This window comes from Anoplopoma fimbria, chromosome 2, assembly GCF_027596085.1.
Source record: "Anoplopoma fimbria isolate UVic2021 breed Golden Eagle Sablefish chromosome 2, Afim_UVic_2022, whole genome shotgun sequence".
Taxonomy (NCBI): Eukaryota; Metazoa; Chordata; class Actinopteri; order Perciformes; family Anoplopomatidae; genus Anoplopoma; species Anoplopoma fimbria.
Window position 1 is genome coordinate 852,313 of NC_072450.1, and position 15,965 is coordinate 868,277.

The window sequence follows — 15,965 nt, forward strand, 5'->3', positions numbered from 1 at the left end:
TGTTTGACATTAAACCTGTGGAGCTACAGTTGACCAAGAGAAAAACTAAAACTGACAGGAAGCATCTGTAAAACCTGATCAATGAAGGTTTATTAACCCTTAATGTGTGTTTGTGACTCTTTGTGACACAGAAAAAGGGCTAAAAGTCATTTTCAATGGAAATCAGAAACATGAAGCTAAACTGAAACGTGAAGGCCATGACCTGTGTGATGCTCTACAAATCAAAAGTTGTCTCATGTTGTGTTAAGAATTAGTCGACCTCAACTTTTTACAGCCCTCCAATAAAGCGTCAACCAATCACACGTGTTTGTAAAGCACTGTCCTGTTAGAAAGCAACAGAGTGAGACCTCTTCTTTATCATAAATGGTCATAAAGAGAGGTTATATGAGAAACAGACATGATGAATGTTCACATTTCTGTGGCCAGAGACCTTATGCGGTGGTGTGATGGCAGCTCTCATGATGTCACAACTGAAATTCTGTTTTGTTCTTTCTGTGGACGTCAAATGTTTTTTATTTGTTGACAGGAAGTTGATGATATTTCATAAGATCAGTCCTCCTGACCTTTATGTGTTTATTAGTCATGTGACTGTAACATGTGTGTGTGTGTGTGTGTGTGTGTGTGTGTGTGTGTGTGTGTGTGTGTGTGTGTGTGTTAAACAGGAACTGGTGTGCGTTCGTGGTGACAAAGACGGTGAGCTGTGTGGTCGAGGACGGAGTGGAGGCCTATGTGAAGCCTGATTATCATCCCTGCAGCTGGGGGAGCGGACAGTGCAGCAGGGTGGTGGCGTAAGTACACACACACATATTTGAAATGCCTCAGTGAATGAAGCACTAACTTTACAGGTTGAGACGTTAGACACTCCTCAACGGTTTTACCAACCTGTCAATCACACACACACACACACACACACACACACACACACACACACACACACACACACACACACACACACACACACACACACACACACACACACACACACACACACACACACAGAGACACACAGACACATACAAAAACCACGTCAATCATAAACCACCAACAGTCCATTCCACTGATCTACAGTCACATCTGCTCAGTTTATCACTGAACATCTGGAGGATTCTCACTTCTTCATCTACAAACATCAGCAGAACGGAATTACATTCAATTAAATGAATAACAAAGGCGGAATAGACAGAAGTTTAGAGATATGAAACCATGATGACATCACATAGGACTGTTGGTTCATGATGACATCAGATGGGACTGTGGGTACAGCCTGACATCACACATGACTGTTGGTACAGTCTGTCATCACCCGGGACTGTGGGTTCATTCTGACATCACATGGGACTGTGGGTTCATGATGACATCAGATGGGACTGTGGGTTCATGATGACATCACACGGGACTGTGGGTTCATGATGACATCACTAGGTACTGTGGGTGCATGATGACATCACACAGGACTGTTGGTTCATGATGACATCACACAGGACTGTGGGTACATTCTGACATCACATGGGACTGTGGGTACATTCTGACATCATACAGTTGGTACATTCTGACATCACATCTGTCCCGCAGTACAAGACAGAATCTTCTGCATAAAATGAATATATAGTGAAAAAAGAAGTTTAGACTTTAGACCAACTCTTGTTCTGTTCATTCAGAATGAAACATCTCTTTCCTTCAGTCACGAGTCATCTCATGTCTCTGCAGCTACCGGACCTACATGAGGCCGCGGTACAAAGTGGCCTACAAGATGGTGACGGACATGGAGTGGAAGTGTTGCCACGGTTACAGTGGAGAGGACTGCAATGTCGGTCCAGTCGGAGGGGCGGGAACCCAGATTTCCACCACCAGATCTCAGCCCAGAACGGGGGGACAGGGAGGAGGGACGAGCTATGGACAGGGGGAGGAGGGGGAGGTCAGGGAGGGACGAGCTATGGACAGGGGGGAGGAGGGGGAGGTCAGGGAGGGACGAGCTATGGACAGGGGGAGGAGGGGGAGGTCAGGGAGGGACGAGCTATGGACAGGGGGAGGAGGGGGAGGTCAGGGAGGGACGAGCTATGGACAGGGGGAGGGGGGGAGGTCAGGGAGGGACGAGCTATGGACAGGGGGGAGGAAGAGGAGGTCAGGGAGGAGGCAGCTCTGGATCCGGACAGAGTGGAGGAAACAGTGGTGAGTGGATTCTCATTTATTCATTGTAATGTTATTATTATTGTGTCAGATCTTTGGCCCCGCCTCCGTCTCCATGTGACCGTAAAAGCTTCTGTGATTGGAGCTCTGACTTTAGCTGCTTCCGTCTCAAGGACGCCTTGAGAACGAGAAGATGAGGCAGATGGAGGAGAAGATCCAGAGTTTGACCAAAAACCTCCAGGATCTTCAGACCACCATGAACGAACACATTCAACAGGAAGTCAACAGACCGGGCTCCAGTGGAGGAGGAGGTGCCTCTTCAGGAGGAAGAAACCCTGCTGATGCAGCTCAGCCGGAGATTAAAGAGACGATTCACAGCATTCAGACCAAACTGGACCAGCTGGACAACCGCACACAGGTGAGTCACTGTTTGATCGTTGAGGACTTGAGGGATGTGGCCCAATAACCTGAATCAGAGACAAACCATAACGCAGTATGATATACTGAATCTAAAGATAAACTCTTATGCATTTATACAAAATATAAAATATGATAAAAGCTTTGTTTGAATGTTTTAATGAGGACTGAAGCTGAGGTGTCTCTGCTCCAACAGGCCCATGATAAAACCCTTGTCAGCATCAACAACCACCTGGTGAACGGGAAGGGGAACGACCTGGATGGAGGTCTGTCTGGAGGAGGACTGAGTGAAGGGAAGCTGAATTCGCTGAAGGAGGAGATCCTAAGGGAGTTGGAGAGGAGGGTGTCGCTGTCCTGCTCCTCCTGTCAGGTATCACATCAATCTCCTTTAATAAGGCATTCGTCCAAATTAACAGGATCACTTTCTGACTAAAGTAGAAAACATAAACAGTGTGGCTGAAGTAAAACACATTTGTGGGTCAGTAAGATGGTTCCTTGTGTGTTTTCTAGGCCGGTGTTGAGGATCTGCGCAGACAGCAGCAGGAGGACAGGGAGAACATTCGGGCTCTGGAGAAACAGCTAAATGCCATGGACGTCCGGCATCGGCAGGGCCTGGACGGACTGCGGCAGGAGGTGGTGCGCTCGCAAGGCTGCTGCACCGCCGTCAGTGACCTCCAGAACCGCGTCACTGACGCCGAGCGCAAGATCAGTTCAGCCTCAGAGAACTTTGACGTTCTGCAGAACCGTCTGGACAAGGAGCTCAGCGGAAGAGGTGGCAACAATGAGAACGTGGGCTTTGGAGGAGGAGGGTTCGGCGGTGGTGCTGGTGGTGGTGGAATCGGGGGAGGTGGGAGGGATGTTGTGGTGACGGAGGACAGACTGGACAATCGGCTGAGGGACCTGGAGTGGCGTATCAACAGCACCGTGCAGCGGACCGAGCAGAGCTGCTCTTACCTAGAGAACGACCTGAAGGACTACTTCCACCGAGAGCTGGGGGACCTGAGGACGGTGTTCCTGGACCGGTTCGATGACCAGGCCTTCAGGATCTCAGACGTGGAGCTGGACGTGGGGCTGGTGAAGGACGGGGTGAGCGGCCACGATAAGAGGCTGTCGAAGCTGGAGAACGACACCTCCCTCATCAGGCGGAGGCTGGAGGAGTGCAGCTGTGGAGGCTCTGAAGGAGGAGGAGGAAGAGCAGGTGGTGACAGTGGAGATGGAGGAGGAAGATGGGGAGCAGGTGGAGATGGAGGAGGATCTACAGGAGGTGGATCTACAGGAGTTGGATCTACAGGAGGTGGATCTACAGGAGGAGGATCTACGGGAGTTGGATCTACAGGAGGAGGATCTACAGGAAATGGATCTACAGGAGGAGGATCTACAGGAGGTGGATCTACAGGAGGAGGATCTACAGGAGGTGGATCTACAGGAGGAGGATCTACAGGAGGTGGATCAACAGGAGGAGGATCTACAGGAGGTGGATCTACAGGAGGAGGATCTACAGGAGGAGGATCTACAGGAGGTGGATCAACAGGAGGAGGATCTACAGGAGGTGGATCAACAGGAGGAGGATCTACAGGAGGAGGGTTATCTGGGACAGGAGGACAAAGAGAAGGTACAACAGAAAAATCACTGGAGTGGAGAGTCGTCGCCAACGAGGATCACATCCGACACTTTAACACTCAACTCAAAAATCTGTCGGTGTCTGGAGACTCTCTGCTCGTCAAGGTGAGATATAGATTTTCCCCCACAAGTTTAAAAAAATGACAACTGTGTTTTTTTATCGTCTTTGAAAGGAGATCAAATTATGGCAGAGAAAATGCAAGTCTTCCCTCTATATGCACAGTTACTCACTGTACGGGACCGTGGGGGTCACCTGATAACGTTAACGTTAACCAATGGAACCATATTAGCCGACCCCTACGCAGACTTCCACGGTGGCATGGTGGAGTTAGCATAGTAGCTAGCTAGCCAGCTGCTAAATTAGTCAAATTTACCAACTCAATACTTCATCCATACAGTGTTGTCACAGCGTATGAAAGAAAATGGCTTTTGCCAGATAAACAACAACTGTCTTCAGTACATTTACTAACCAGTGCTGCGTGGTAGCATGGCGGAATTAGAAAGCTAGCCAAGCAGCCAGCCGTCCACTTGTTAGCTTGCTAATTCCACCATGCTTTGATGCTACACTGGTTATAGGGGGACATCTCTCCAGTAGTTTAGCCTTTGAGCAACATTTATTTTCATATCTCCAATAGTTTACCTTCAGTGGTGGTTAGCAGAATGCTAAGCTAAACTAATAGCAACATTTTCTCTACATCTCAAATGTTTTTCCGGTATTGCAGCTCACTAAAACTTCGAACCAAGTTTTATTGTCGTAGCTTTGATATTGATTCTTCTTATAGAAAGATACATTTCTACATATAATTGGACTTTTATTGTCTATATCAGTTTTTCTCAAAACATTAACCAATCCAAACATTTCAACACATTAAAGTCAGATTTAGTTAATATTGTGACACATTTTTCATCTTCATCCTTTATTGATATTTCCATTTAACAAAATATGATTGAACCGTCAACACTAACACTTGCTGGGGATTAACATTAATGGGATTAAAGTGTTTTTTAATACAACTCTGATGTGAATAAATGGTTAAAGACAGTTCCTGTGTTATCACTGATGGATATGATCTTTATGAATATTAACATGGGAATGATCACCCAGGTGGTGGACCTGAGCCAGGATGTCAGTAAGATCAAGGCGCTGACGGGGGATCACGGCGAACACTTCAACCGGATCGTGACGGAGGTGGAGATGCTGGGGCAGGACTGCGAGTTGTGCGGAAAGGTGGAGGAGGAGCTGCACAAGCTAAAGAATCATACCCACGATGCACTGGGGCGCATGCAGAGCCACATCAACAAACTCCAGATCAGACTGGACTCGGGGAAAGAAGGCTGCTTCCAGATGTGCTCACAGCTGGAGGACGAGGTCCGTCTGCTAAGAGATGATGTCAGGAGGTGCACAGGCCAATGTAAGACCAGCCCGGACACGCCCACAGGTCAGATCAACCAATCAAATCATTGCTCACAACACCCTGCACACTAACCTGTTTATAATGATACCAATGGCAGATTTAAATCAAAATTCATATTAATTCATGAAAGAAAAAAAACTCTTGATTTGAAACTTCCATTTAAAACTCGTCACTCTCCATAAAGATTTTTAAGAAGGTGAAGCTTTGTCCTTTAAAGACAATTACTTGTTTTTCATATTGTTGCGTTTCGAAAATACCATGTTTTTATGCCTCAGGTTTTTATAGAATCATTTCTTTAAATATAAGTTTAGACTTACATCCAGAATTTTACCAAAGTGCTTTATGCTTTCAACTGTTATGACAAACGTATTAAGTCTTTTTGTTCTATCTATTTCTTGTTCTGTACGCTCAAAATGCATCAGCCACAATCACACATTCAACTGCCTTTTTCTACAAAACCTTTGTTTTTCCCAAATCAAATATGATCAAAATATTTATGTCTGTGGGCCTTTGGTTCCCAGTTCAAATATCAGCATCACATATCTGACCTGGAAATATAAAAGCAACCAGCCACAATCTGCTTCTCACTTTTAGTTATTTTGCTCTTACTAGAACTAATTTATGTAATTTAAGACACATATTTTTTGGGAAAACTGAACTAAACCTCCTGGTGCTGAAGAACTAGCTGGTAGATGTTTTAATGTAAGCTTGAGTTTTTTAATGGAAAGATAATTAAAGTGGTTTGCAAACTAAACCCTTACTAGGTGGTGGTTCTGGTGGTTCTGGTGGCTCCGGTGGCTCCGGTGGCTCCGGTGGCTCCGGTGGAACCAGCGGACGTGGACCTGGGTTGGATGCTGAGAAGCCTTTAGACGGCCACAGTGTGATCGGAGGCTCCATCAACAACAACCAGCTGAAGACGCTGCAGGGCGAGTTGTCCGAGGTCATCCTCACCTTCAGCTCCATCAACGACACCCTGAAGGGGCTCGAACACACGGTGCAGAAACACGGCAGCGTCATCACGGACCTCGGTGAGTCCGGCTCGGTGACCCCGACTCTCTGCATTCATCACTACACCTCTCTCAGCTAACGCTCATCCTCTGATCCCTGACAGGAAACACGAAGGACAAGATCATCTCTGAGCTGGACAAAATCCAGCAGGAGGTGACCGAGCACATCGAGGAGAGCCGCGACCGCCTGGACGCCGTGGACGGGGATGTCCGGCGGTTCGAGAGCACGGTCCTGGTGGAGATGGGAGACTGTAAGAGGTCTGGAGACGGTCTGGAGAAGAGGCTGTCAAAGCTGGAGGGAGTCTGCGGGAGGCTGGACGGTGTCTCCGACTCCATCCTCAAGATCAAAGAAGGTACAGTTCATCTTTATGTTTTCTGTGCCTATTTATTATTATTTTTAAACAAAGGCAAACCTTTACAGACCGGATTCACTGAGGGAACTGAAGAGCAAATTCAGCAGCTGGAGTTTCTTTATGTGTAGCTCATGTGAATCCAAAGCTTCATGTCTTAAAGCTGCATTCTCTCTCCTGTCCACCAGGGGGCGACTCCTCTGGTTGTATAGAAGTCTATGAGAAAATGACTCTACTTCTCTCTTGATTTATTCCCTCAGTAAACATTGTAAACATGAGTTTATGGTCTCAATCTCTAGTTTCAAGTCTTCTTCAATACAGCATGATGTTCATTTAGTAAATGATGCTCCATTTAGAGTCAAACAGACCATAAAGCAGGGGATGCTTTAGGGCGGGGCTACAGTGATTGACAGGTCCACACCATGGCGTTGTCCGGTCTGGGAGTTGTCCGCGATTTTGTCTTACACCCTTAACCCTTTAAGAGTGTGTTTTCACTTCATCAAAGTTTATTGTAATATTTTCGTGTAACTTCTGGTTACAAAAAAACAAGTTAAGGATTCAAATGTCAGTCTGCAAACCAATGGGTGACGTCACAGTGACTCCACCACTTCTTTCATACAGACAATGGTTCCTCCTTGAGACCAAGTGGTTGTTTGCGCCAAATATGAAGACATTTGCTCAATGCGTTCCTGAGTTATCACGAGAATGGAAAGTGTTTTCTAATCTGTTGTGGTGTCTCCTGTGTTCAGGACTGAACCGACACGTGTCCAGTTTGTGGACGTGTGTTTCTGGTCTCAACGAGTCGGTCGTCCATCACGGAGGAATGATGGACTTCATTCAGAAGAACCAGGACGACGTCTACAGCAGGATGAAGAACCTGAACTCCAGCCTGATCCAGGTCCTCAAAGACGTGCAGAGTTACTCCGAGCACGACCGCACAGGTGAGCCGGAGACACAGCGATGGTTCAGTACAGAGAAGAGAAACAATATGCACACAAATCAGTTTTCCTGAGATCAAGTTCGGTTCTTCACTTTTCTTTTCTTTACTTTATTCATTTTTTCTCAGCTGCTTCGACTCAGTTCTCAAATGAAAATCTGGATTCTCAAGTCGACTTTTTCACACATTGAGATTGTTATTCATTGTCGTTTGACTCGGTGAAGCTCTGACTTTGTCTCTTTGTCTTTTTTATTGGACTTTATTACACTATCCTCACGATCATAGTGTAAATGCAAATTACTACAATCGGTCAAAATGTTAACAAGTAAATGCTTCATATTTTCAGGGATATGTCATAGTTAAATTGATAACATGTGAATATTCTCCTCAGTCTTTAGAGCAGCCTGTCACATGTCCAATGTATTATATTAATACAGTAAATTACATTTAAATAACAGCAGCAGCAATACTTTAGTAGGTTATTGGTATTAAGGCCTTTTTACTAATGAGTTAATAAAGAAGTGTTGAGCTGCTCAGTATGACCTGATGTGGTGACGGCGCTGAATGTTTTGAGAACGTTGATTCAGAAAAAGTGCTGAAGCAGCTGAGAAAAACTGTTAAAAGTCTTGTGACGCATTCTAGATTCCTGAAAACCTAAATGTGAGCTGGTGTGTTGATGTTGTGTTGTTCTGTTTCATAGGAACCGTGACGCTCAACAGAGGTTTGAATCTGTAGCTGTTTTTTGTTAACTTACTAACTGCAGAGACAGAACACGGATAACCATCAGAAGGAAACGAAACTAAAGAAGCTCCACGTCTGTCTGATTTACAAGCTGGATGTTAAATAATCAACAAACCAAACACTTAAACTAACAGTAATAAGGAGACAAATAAACAAAGTAACTATCCGTTTTATGATCAAAATAAACCCTCTGCTAACCTGCTGACATGCTAACAGAGTCTCTTGTCGCTTATAAACGTTGTGGTATTAACAAACAGAGGGAATTATGGGTAGCAACTGCAGATCCATGAAGCTTTTTAACTTCTTAATCTCTGGCACCTTCACCCTCAGAAACCCACACAACTTTATTTAAATCAAGTGGAGACCCAGAGGTTTCCATATTGGATGTATCTCAGTCGGGGTTAAATGTGATTTGTGTGAGTGAAGCAGCAGCTTTGATCTTTGTTTTAAATGTCAGATCATATCATTCACATTATTACACAGCCCTGCCCGGACCCCAAGGACCCCAAGGAGAGAGAGGCTTCAACGGGCTGCCGGGTCTCCAAGGGCCTCTCGGTCCTCCTGGCCAACCAGGAGAAAGTGGAGTACGAGGTCTGCCTGGTATGAAGATATTTATATATTTATTCATATTGATATTATAAAGGAGGAAACAGATCGATGGAGGCAAAAAGACTTAAAGTTGATAAAGAAATGGAGGTCTGATTAATGAACAGGATCCTCTGTATATAAGTATCATCTGTACAGAGATACACAGTCTACATTTATTATTTTCATTATGTGATTTTTATTTTTCTGCCATTTCTAACAGCTGCTCTCATTTTTTTCAGGTCCTAAAGGTGAAACAGGTATGAATTTTCTTTAATAAACGGGCTGAAATACAAATTAACTTGAATTAAAACCTTCAGAATCACACACTGCAGCTCCTGATTGGTCAGACCGCCAATAGATTCTGTTGTTCAGAAGTTGATTTATCTGTTTGACTGATCTTTTATTTTATTTTTATTGTTTTCAGGTGTGCCTGGTGGCGACGCTCACGTTCCCAGACTGTCGTTCTCGGCTGCTCTCACCGTTCCCATGGAGAGAGCTGGAACCATCCTGTTTGACAAGATCTTTGTCAATGAAGGAGACTTCTACGACCCGAGAACAGGTAAGAACTGGTTGAATCAATCTCCGGCTCCTCATGTGGAAATGTCCCTGACCAAGAACTCCAAGCTGCCCACAGTCAGACCAGCAGCTTGGATGCTCATCGATGGCTGATTGAGAAACGCTTTGGCTCAAAGTGATGTGTTAATCTATGTAAACATGATCACCTCAACGCCTTTACATCAGTCCACCCTCCATTTCCCCCTCATGCAAACACTGTTAGCTCTGTTAGCACTGTTAGCTATTAGTTGAGGCAATCAAACTGCTCCCAATCTCTGACCTCTCACCTTTAAGTCCCAAGCTATGATGGACATCAACACACAAGCTGAAGGAAACAGTCAGAGAACGATATATGAAATCATTATGTTCCCGATGAGGTTATTTATTCATGATGTTAAAAACATGGTTTTAAAAACGTACCACCTGCTCTCAGTGAGTGTGACTGATGAGGGTCTACCTGTGCAGTGTGACTGATGAGGGTCTACCTGTGCAGTGTGACTCTACCTGTGCAGTGTGACTCTACCTGTGCAGTGTGACTCTACCTGTGCAGTGTGACTCTCACACCAACATCTAGTTTGATCGTTTACTTATGAAATGTTTCTGGTGTCACGTTCAGGTATCTTCACCGCCCCCGTCGATGGACGTTACTTCTTCAGTGCCATCCTGACGGGTCATAGGAATGAGAAGATCGAGGCGGTTCTGTCCAAGTCCAACTACGGCATGGCCCGGGTGGACTCCGGAGGCTACCAGCCTGAGGGCCTGGAGAACAACCCCGTGGCCGAGGCTAAAGCCACTCCGGGATCTCTGGCCGTCTTCAACATCATCCTGCCTCTGCAGACCCGGGACACGGTCTGCATCGACCTGGTGATGGGCAAACTGGCCCACTCTGTGGAGCCGCTCACCATCTTCAACGGCATGCTGCTGTATGAAGACATGTGACGGGGCTCACGCTGAGGCCAGCAAACCCCGTACGTCGCCGTTTAAGATACATGACAAACCCACAGGAGGCTGCACCAGGAAGTACGATGTCGCCTCCTCATTCAAGAGTGATCCTCAAAGGATGACGGAATATTTTAAAAGAACCTTCAGTCCTGAACACATTTCTGTCTCCATATTCTAACAGACCACAGATTGACAGATGGACTGGTTTTATTTTATTATTCTAAAGAATGTTTATGTCACTTCACATGTGGACGACAGCAGGGGCTGAGTTAGCGTCTAACTGCTTTAATCCAGTCAGCTGATCTGATGTGGTCACATGATCTAACCTCAGAGCAGCACTGTGAGGACAGATGTCCCTGTAAACCAGGATCAGCTGATGCCTGGCAGACCTGGAAATCTGTTATTGATTATCTGACTGGTCAATGTTGAAATATGTGAATTTAGACCAAGGTGTTGGACGGACAGATGGACGCTCACTGCCGTCCTTAAGCCCCGCCCCCGGCACATCAGACGTTGTCATGTCATGTGACAATGTGATGAAAATGTGATGAAAAGTCTTTGCTCTGAAGCTTTATAAAAGCAGAATGTGTTTTCAGTTTGATTTTATGAGTTCACATTGAGAATGTTTTATATTAAGCTGCAGCTTTTCCTGTTTACTGGTGTTTTTATGTGCTGCCAAGTATTTAAACCATTAACATTTAATTTCACTTTAATGGATAAATGCTAAAAGACAAGGCTGGAAAAACTACATTTTCTTACTGTCAACAAATCACATTGAAAGTCCAGTGGTGGAAGACATATTCAGATCATTTACTTAAGTAAGGTGGTAAAACCAAAATCCTGCATTCTAAATGTTATTTAAGTGAAAATACTGTTGTACAATATAGTAGTTAAAGTATTAAAAATAAAAGTATAAAAATGGAGCTCTACGGCACAGAGGAAGAGGATCTATCAGCAGTTAATACACTCAATACTTAATGGTTAATGGATACACTTCATGGCTGGATTAGTGAACGGGTCTACCGAGAACAGGTCCAGGGGTCCAAAAGAGCCGTCAGGATAAAGACAAAACAACCATAAAGAGACACAAAAAGACTACAAAGAGTCTCACGATTATGAAAAGGGTCAAAATAACCATAAAAAGACACAAAACGACTACAAAGAGACTCACTAGGACATTGAAAAAGGTAAAAACAACCTTTAAGAAGTACAAAACGACTACAAAGAGACTCATAAGGACATTGGAAAGGGTAAAAACTACCTTTAATGGACACAAAACAACTACAAAGGGACAGTATATGACTACAAAACAACTACAAAGGGACAGTATATGACTACAAAAAGACACAAAACAACTACAAAGAGACTTACTAGGACATTGAAAAAGGTAAACACAACCTTTAAGAAGTACAAAACGACTACAAAGAGACTCACATAGACTACAAAGAGATGCAAAACAACTATGAATAGAATCATGATTATAAATAAAGTCAAAACAACCATAAAGAGACACAAAACAACTACAAAGAGACTCATGATTATGAAAAGGGTCAAAATATCCATAAAAAGACACAAAACAACTACAAAGAGACACACAAGGACATCTGAAAAGGTAAAAACAACCTTAAAGAGACACACAACTTGTTTCCTCCTGTGTAGGAGAGTTTGAGGGGCTTATTGTCTCATAATTCAACCACTGACGCATTCACCGTCGGTTTAATTCTGAACATGTGATTTATTGATGAAAACATTATTATTCAGTATCATCAGACTTACTGTTCAAAGGGACAGTTCACCCAAAAAATCACAAATACACAAGAAGAAGGATGTAAGCTTGCATCTGTACCCGATACCACTAAATCACCTACCAACACAAGCTACTAGCGTTAGCATTAATGTTTAATTTAAGGATTAAAGTTTCTCTGCAGTGATACAATTCGCTGGAGTAATTTGGAAGAAAGAACATATTTACTGCATAAAACAATAAAGTCTATGGACTATCCTGAGTAACCGGGTCCTGATTTGTGAAAGGAAAATTGCTGTTGAGTTTTTACAAATGTGTCTTTTTTGGAGCTTTGGGCAACACAAGCCGAGTGCTTTATATATCTCCAACAATCTGCACCTCGCACCAAAACAATCCAGGCTGATAAATAACACGACAGGTAGGAGGACAAATGTGTACTTTTAGATTTTGGGGTGAACTGTCCCTTTAAAACTGATGTTAAACACAGACGATTCATCCGATGTTTGTTTGGAGGAAAACTCTCGTTACTATGACAACTTTTGTATATTTCATTGTGTTCATTGTGGACCGAGTGGATTGAATAAACGTTTTCCTCTGACAGGCTTTAGCTCCAGTTTTACATTTGAAACCTGTTTTCACACTTCACACTTGTATTGATGAATAAATGTCACTGTCATTAAAGTAAACACGAGTCTTCAAACCCAGCAGGATGTTTAACAACCTGTGTTGCATTTTTCAAGATATGATAATCGTCATGTAAACACTAATGTCAAAAAGTTTGGAATCGGTTGTTTTATTTATATTTTCATTCTTTTTTCAATTTACTTTTTTTTATGACTTTTTCATGTCATACTATACTATGACTTTTTTATGACTTTTTTTACGACATTTTGATGACATACTATAATATTACTTTTTTTATGACATACTATAATACAACTTTTTTTCACAACATACTATAATATTACTTTTTTATGATTTTTTTTACGGCATACTATAATATTCTTTTTCATGAGTTTTTTACGACATACTATGCTATGACTTTTTTACGACCTTTTCATGACATGCTATAATATTCTTTTTTATGACATACTATAATACAACTTTTTTTCACAACATACTATAATATTACTTTTTTATGATTTTTTTACGACATACTATAATATGACTTTTTTATTATTTTTTTTACGACATAATATAATACAACTTTTTTATTAATTTTTTCATGACACACTATAATACAACTTTTTATTAACAACATACTATTCTATGACTTTTTTACAACATTTTTATGACATACTACAATATTACTTTTTTATGAATTTTTTATGACATACTATACTATGACTTTTTTTGACATGACTTTTTTCATGACTTTTTCATGTCATACTATACTATGACTTTCTTATGACATACTATAATATGACTTTTTTATGATATACTATAATATGATTTTTTTATTAATTTTTTTACGACATACTATAATATTACGTTTTTATTAATTTTTTTACGACATACTATACTATGACTTTTTTACGACTTTTTCATGACATGCTATAATATTCTTTTTTATGAATTCTTTCATGACATACTATGATACAACCTTTTTTTATTACATGACTATATTACATACTATACTATGACTTTTTTATGACATACTATAATACAACTTTTTTTCAAAACATACTATAATATTACTTTTTTATGATTTTGTTTACGACATACCATGATATTACTATAATATGATTTTTTAATGATTTTTTTTATGACATACTATAATATTACTTTTTTTTACAACATACTATACTATGACTTTTTCACGACATTTTTAAGACAAACTATACTATGATTTTTTTTACGACTTTTTTTATGACATACTATAATGCAACTTTTTTTCATTGCATACTATACTATGACTTTTTTACAACATACCTTGACCTTTTATTATCAACTATACTTTGATATTTTTATGACACATTTAAAAAAATCTAAGGGCATCACAGTAGCATAAGAGTTGTAAAAAAAACATTATAGACAAAGTGCAAATGCAGGTTGTTTGGAGTTTGTAGCAAAACTTTCTTATAATAAATAAAAAACACATTAAAAAGAAAAACCTAAACATTTAGAATAAGTCCACAAATACCACAATTACATACATAAATAAATACAAACAAATACATCAAACAAAAACACATACAAGATAGAAAATACAATTGTGTCTACATGGATATTCATTGTAGGAACAAGGTTTGTTCTCTTTTAGTCATAATTTGTCTCATAAAAATAATGATAATGTAGGCATTTAAGTCAGAACAGCTTCAAAAGCTTTTAAAGATGAACACATTGTGTTTTTCCAAAGTGTGACATTGGTGATACCTCATTATTTATTTTTTCATACAGTGTTATGCTGGGTTTACTAGTGGATTGTGAGGCTGGTGACCAGGTAGTGGTGGGTCATAGGTGGGTATGATAATATAATAATAATATAATGTAATATAATATAATATAATATAATATAATATAATATAATATAATATAATATAATATAATATAATATAATATAATATAAGGACATTTGAAGCTGGGCTGTGCTGAATGTTGGGTATTAACCTCTGACCTCCACCACCCGTCTTCCATCCAGCTCATCACTCTTCAGTTGGTCAACATTACTTCTTCACTCACTCCTCGCCAGATCGTATTTGCAATCCACAGCAGTAGTTTGTGTTCTTGCTGCTCTGTTTTGTCCAATCAGAGTTGGTTTTTCATGCTTTTGGTTTTAATTGAACTTTCCCTGTTTTGTTTTATTTTCAGGATCACATCCCTCCAAGTCTCCAGCCTGTCAGCCTCACCAGCTTTCTGTGAATCTGAGCTATAACACCATCCCAGTCTGACATCTCACCATCCTCTTCACTCCTGGTTCCTACAATAAATACCTCATAATTGAACAAACTGTGTCTGTGTCATGAAATACTCTACATAATTACTTTTTATGACATACTATACTATGAGTTTTTATAACTTAGTATACAATACTATGACATTTGTTTAATTACTTTTCTAAGACTTACTATACTAATATGACTTTGATGACATATTATACTACGACTATTTATGGCATACAATACTATGACTTTTTTACTTTTTATGAAGTACTATACTATGACTTTTTATTTTTTAAGGCATACTATACAATCGCTTTTTTATTTTTATGACACACTATACTATGATTTTATTTGTTACATTCATGACATACTATATTATGACATGTTTTTACTCTTACTCCTCTTTACCCTTTATTATACTATGATTTTTAATGACTTTTCCTAACATATTATGCTTTTACTTTTTATGACTTTTAATGACATACAATACTTTGACTGTTAATGGCATTTTTGCGACATATTATAATTAGTTGTCTTCAGGACATATTATTACATACCGTACTACGACTTTTGATATCACAACTTATTATATGCTACCATTGGAATTCAATGACTTTTAAATGGCAAACTACATTATGAA

At 41.0% G+C, this 15,965-nt stretch overlaps 1 protein-coding gene across 1 annotated transcript in view; it reads left to right on the forward strand.

The window, feature by feature from the left end:
- LOC129103330 (EMILIN-1-like) overlaps positions 1 to 13,147 on the forward strand; it is a 19,780-nt gene extending 6,633 nt beyond the window's left edge. The window contains exons 2-15 of the mRNA XM_054613749.1: positions 663 to 788; positions 1,708 to 1,907; positions 2,071 to 2,169; positions 2,301 to 2,545; positions 2,741 to 2,914; positions 3,055 to 4,269; positions 5,270 to 5,603; positions 6,344 to 6,607; positions 6,691 to 6,939; positions 7,686 to 7,877; positions 9,098 to 9,214; positions 9,442 to 9,459; positions 9,627 to 9,761; positions 10,374 to 13,147. Coding sequence (XP_054469724.1) covers positions 663 to 788; positions 1,708 to 1,907; positions 2,071 to 2,169; positions 2,301 to 2,545; positions 2,741 to 2,914; positions 3,055 to 4,269; positions 5,270 to 5,603; positions 6,344 to 6,607; positions 6,691 to 6,939; positions 7,686 to 7,877; positions 9,098 to 9,214; positions 9,442 to 9,459; positions 9,627 to 9,761; positions 10,374 to 10,696 — 3,691 coding nt within the window. The 3' untranslated portion in view covers positions 10,697 to 13,147. The remainder of the gene's footprint in view (positions 1 to 662; positions 789 to 1,707; positions 1,908 to 2,070; positions 2,170 to 2,300; positions 2,546 to 2,740; positions 2,915 to 3,054; positions 4,270 to 5,269; positions 5,604 to 6,343; positions 6,608 to 6,690; positions 6,940 to 7,685; positions 7,878 to 9,097; positions 9,215 to 9,441; positions 9,460 to 9,626; positions 9,762 to 10,373) is intronic.
- The last annotated feature ends 2,818 nt before the right edge of the window (positions 13,148 to 15,965 follow it).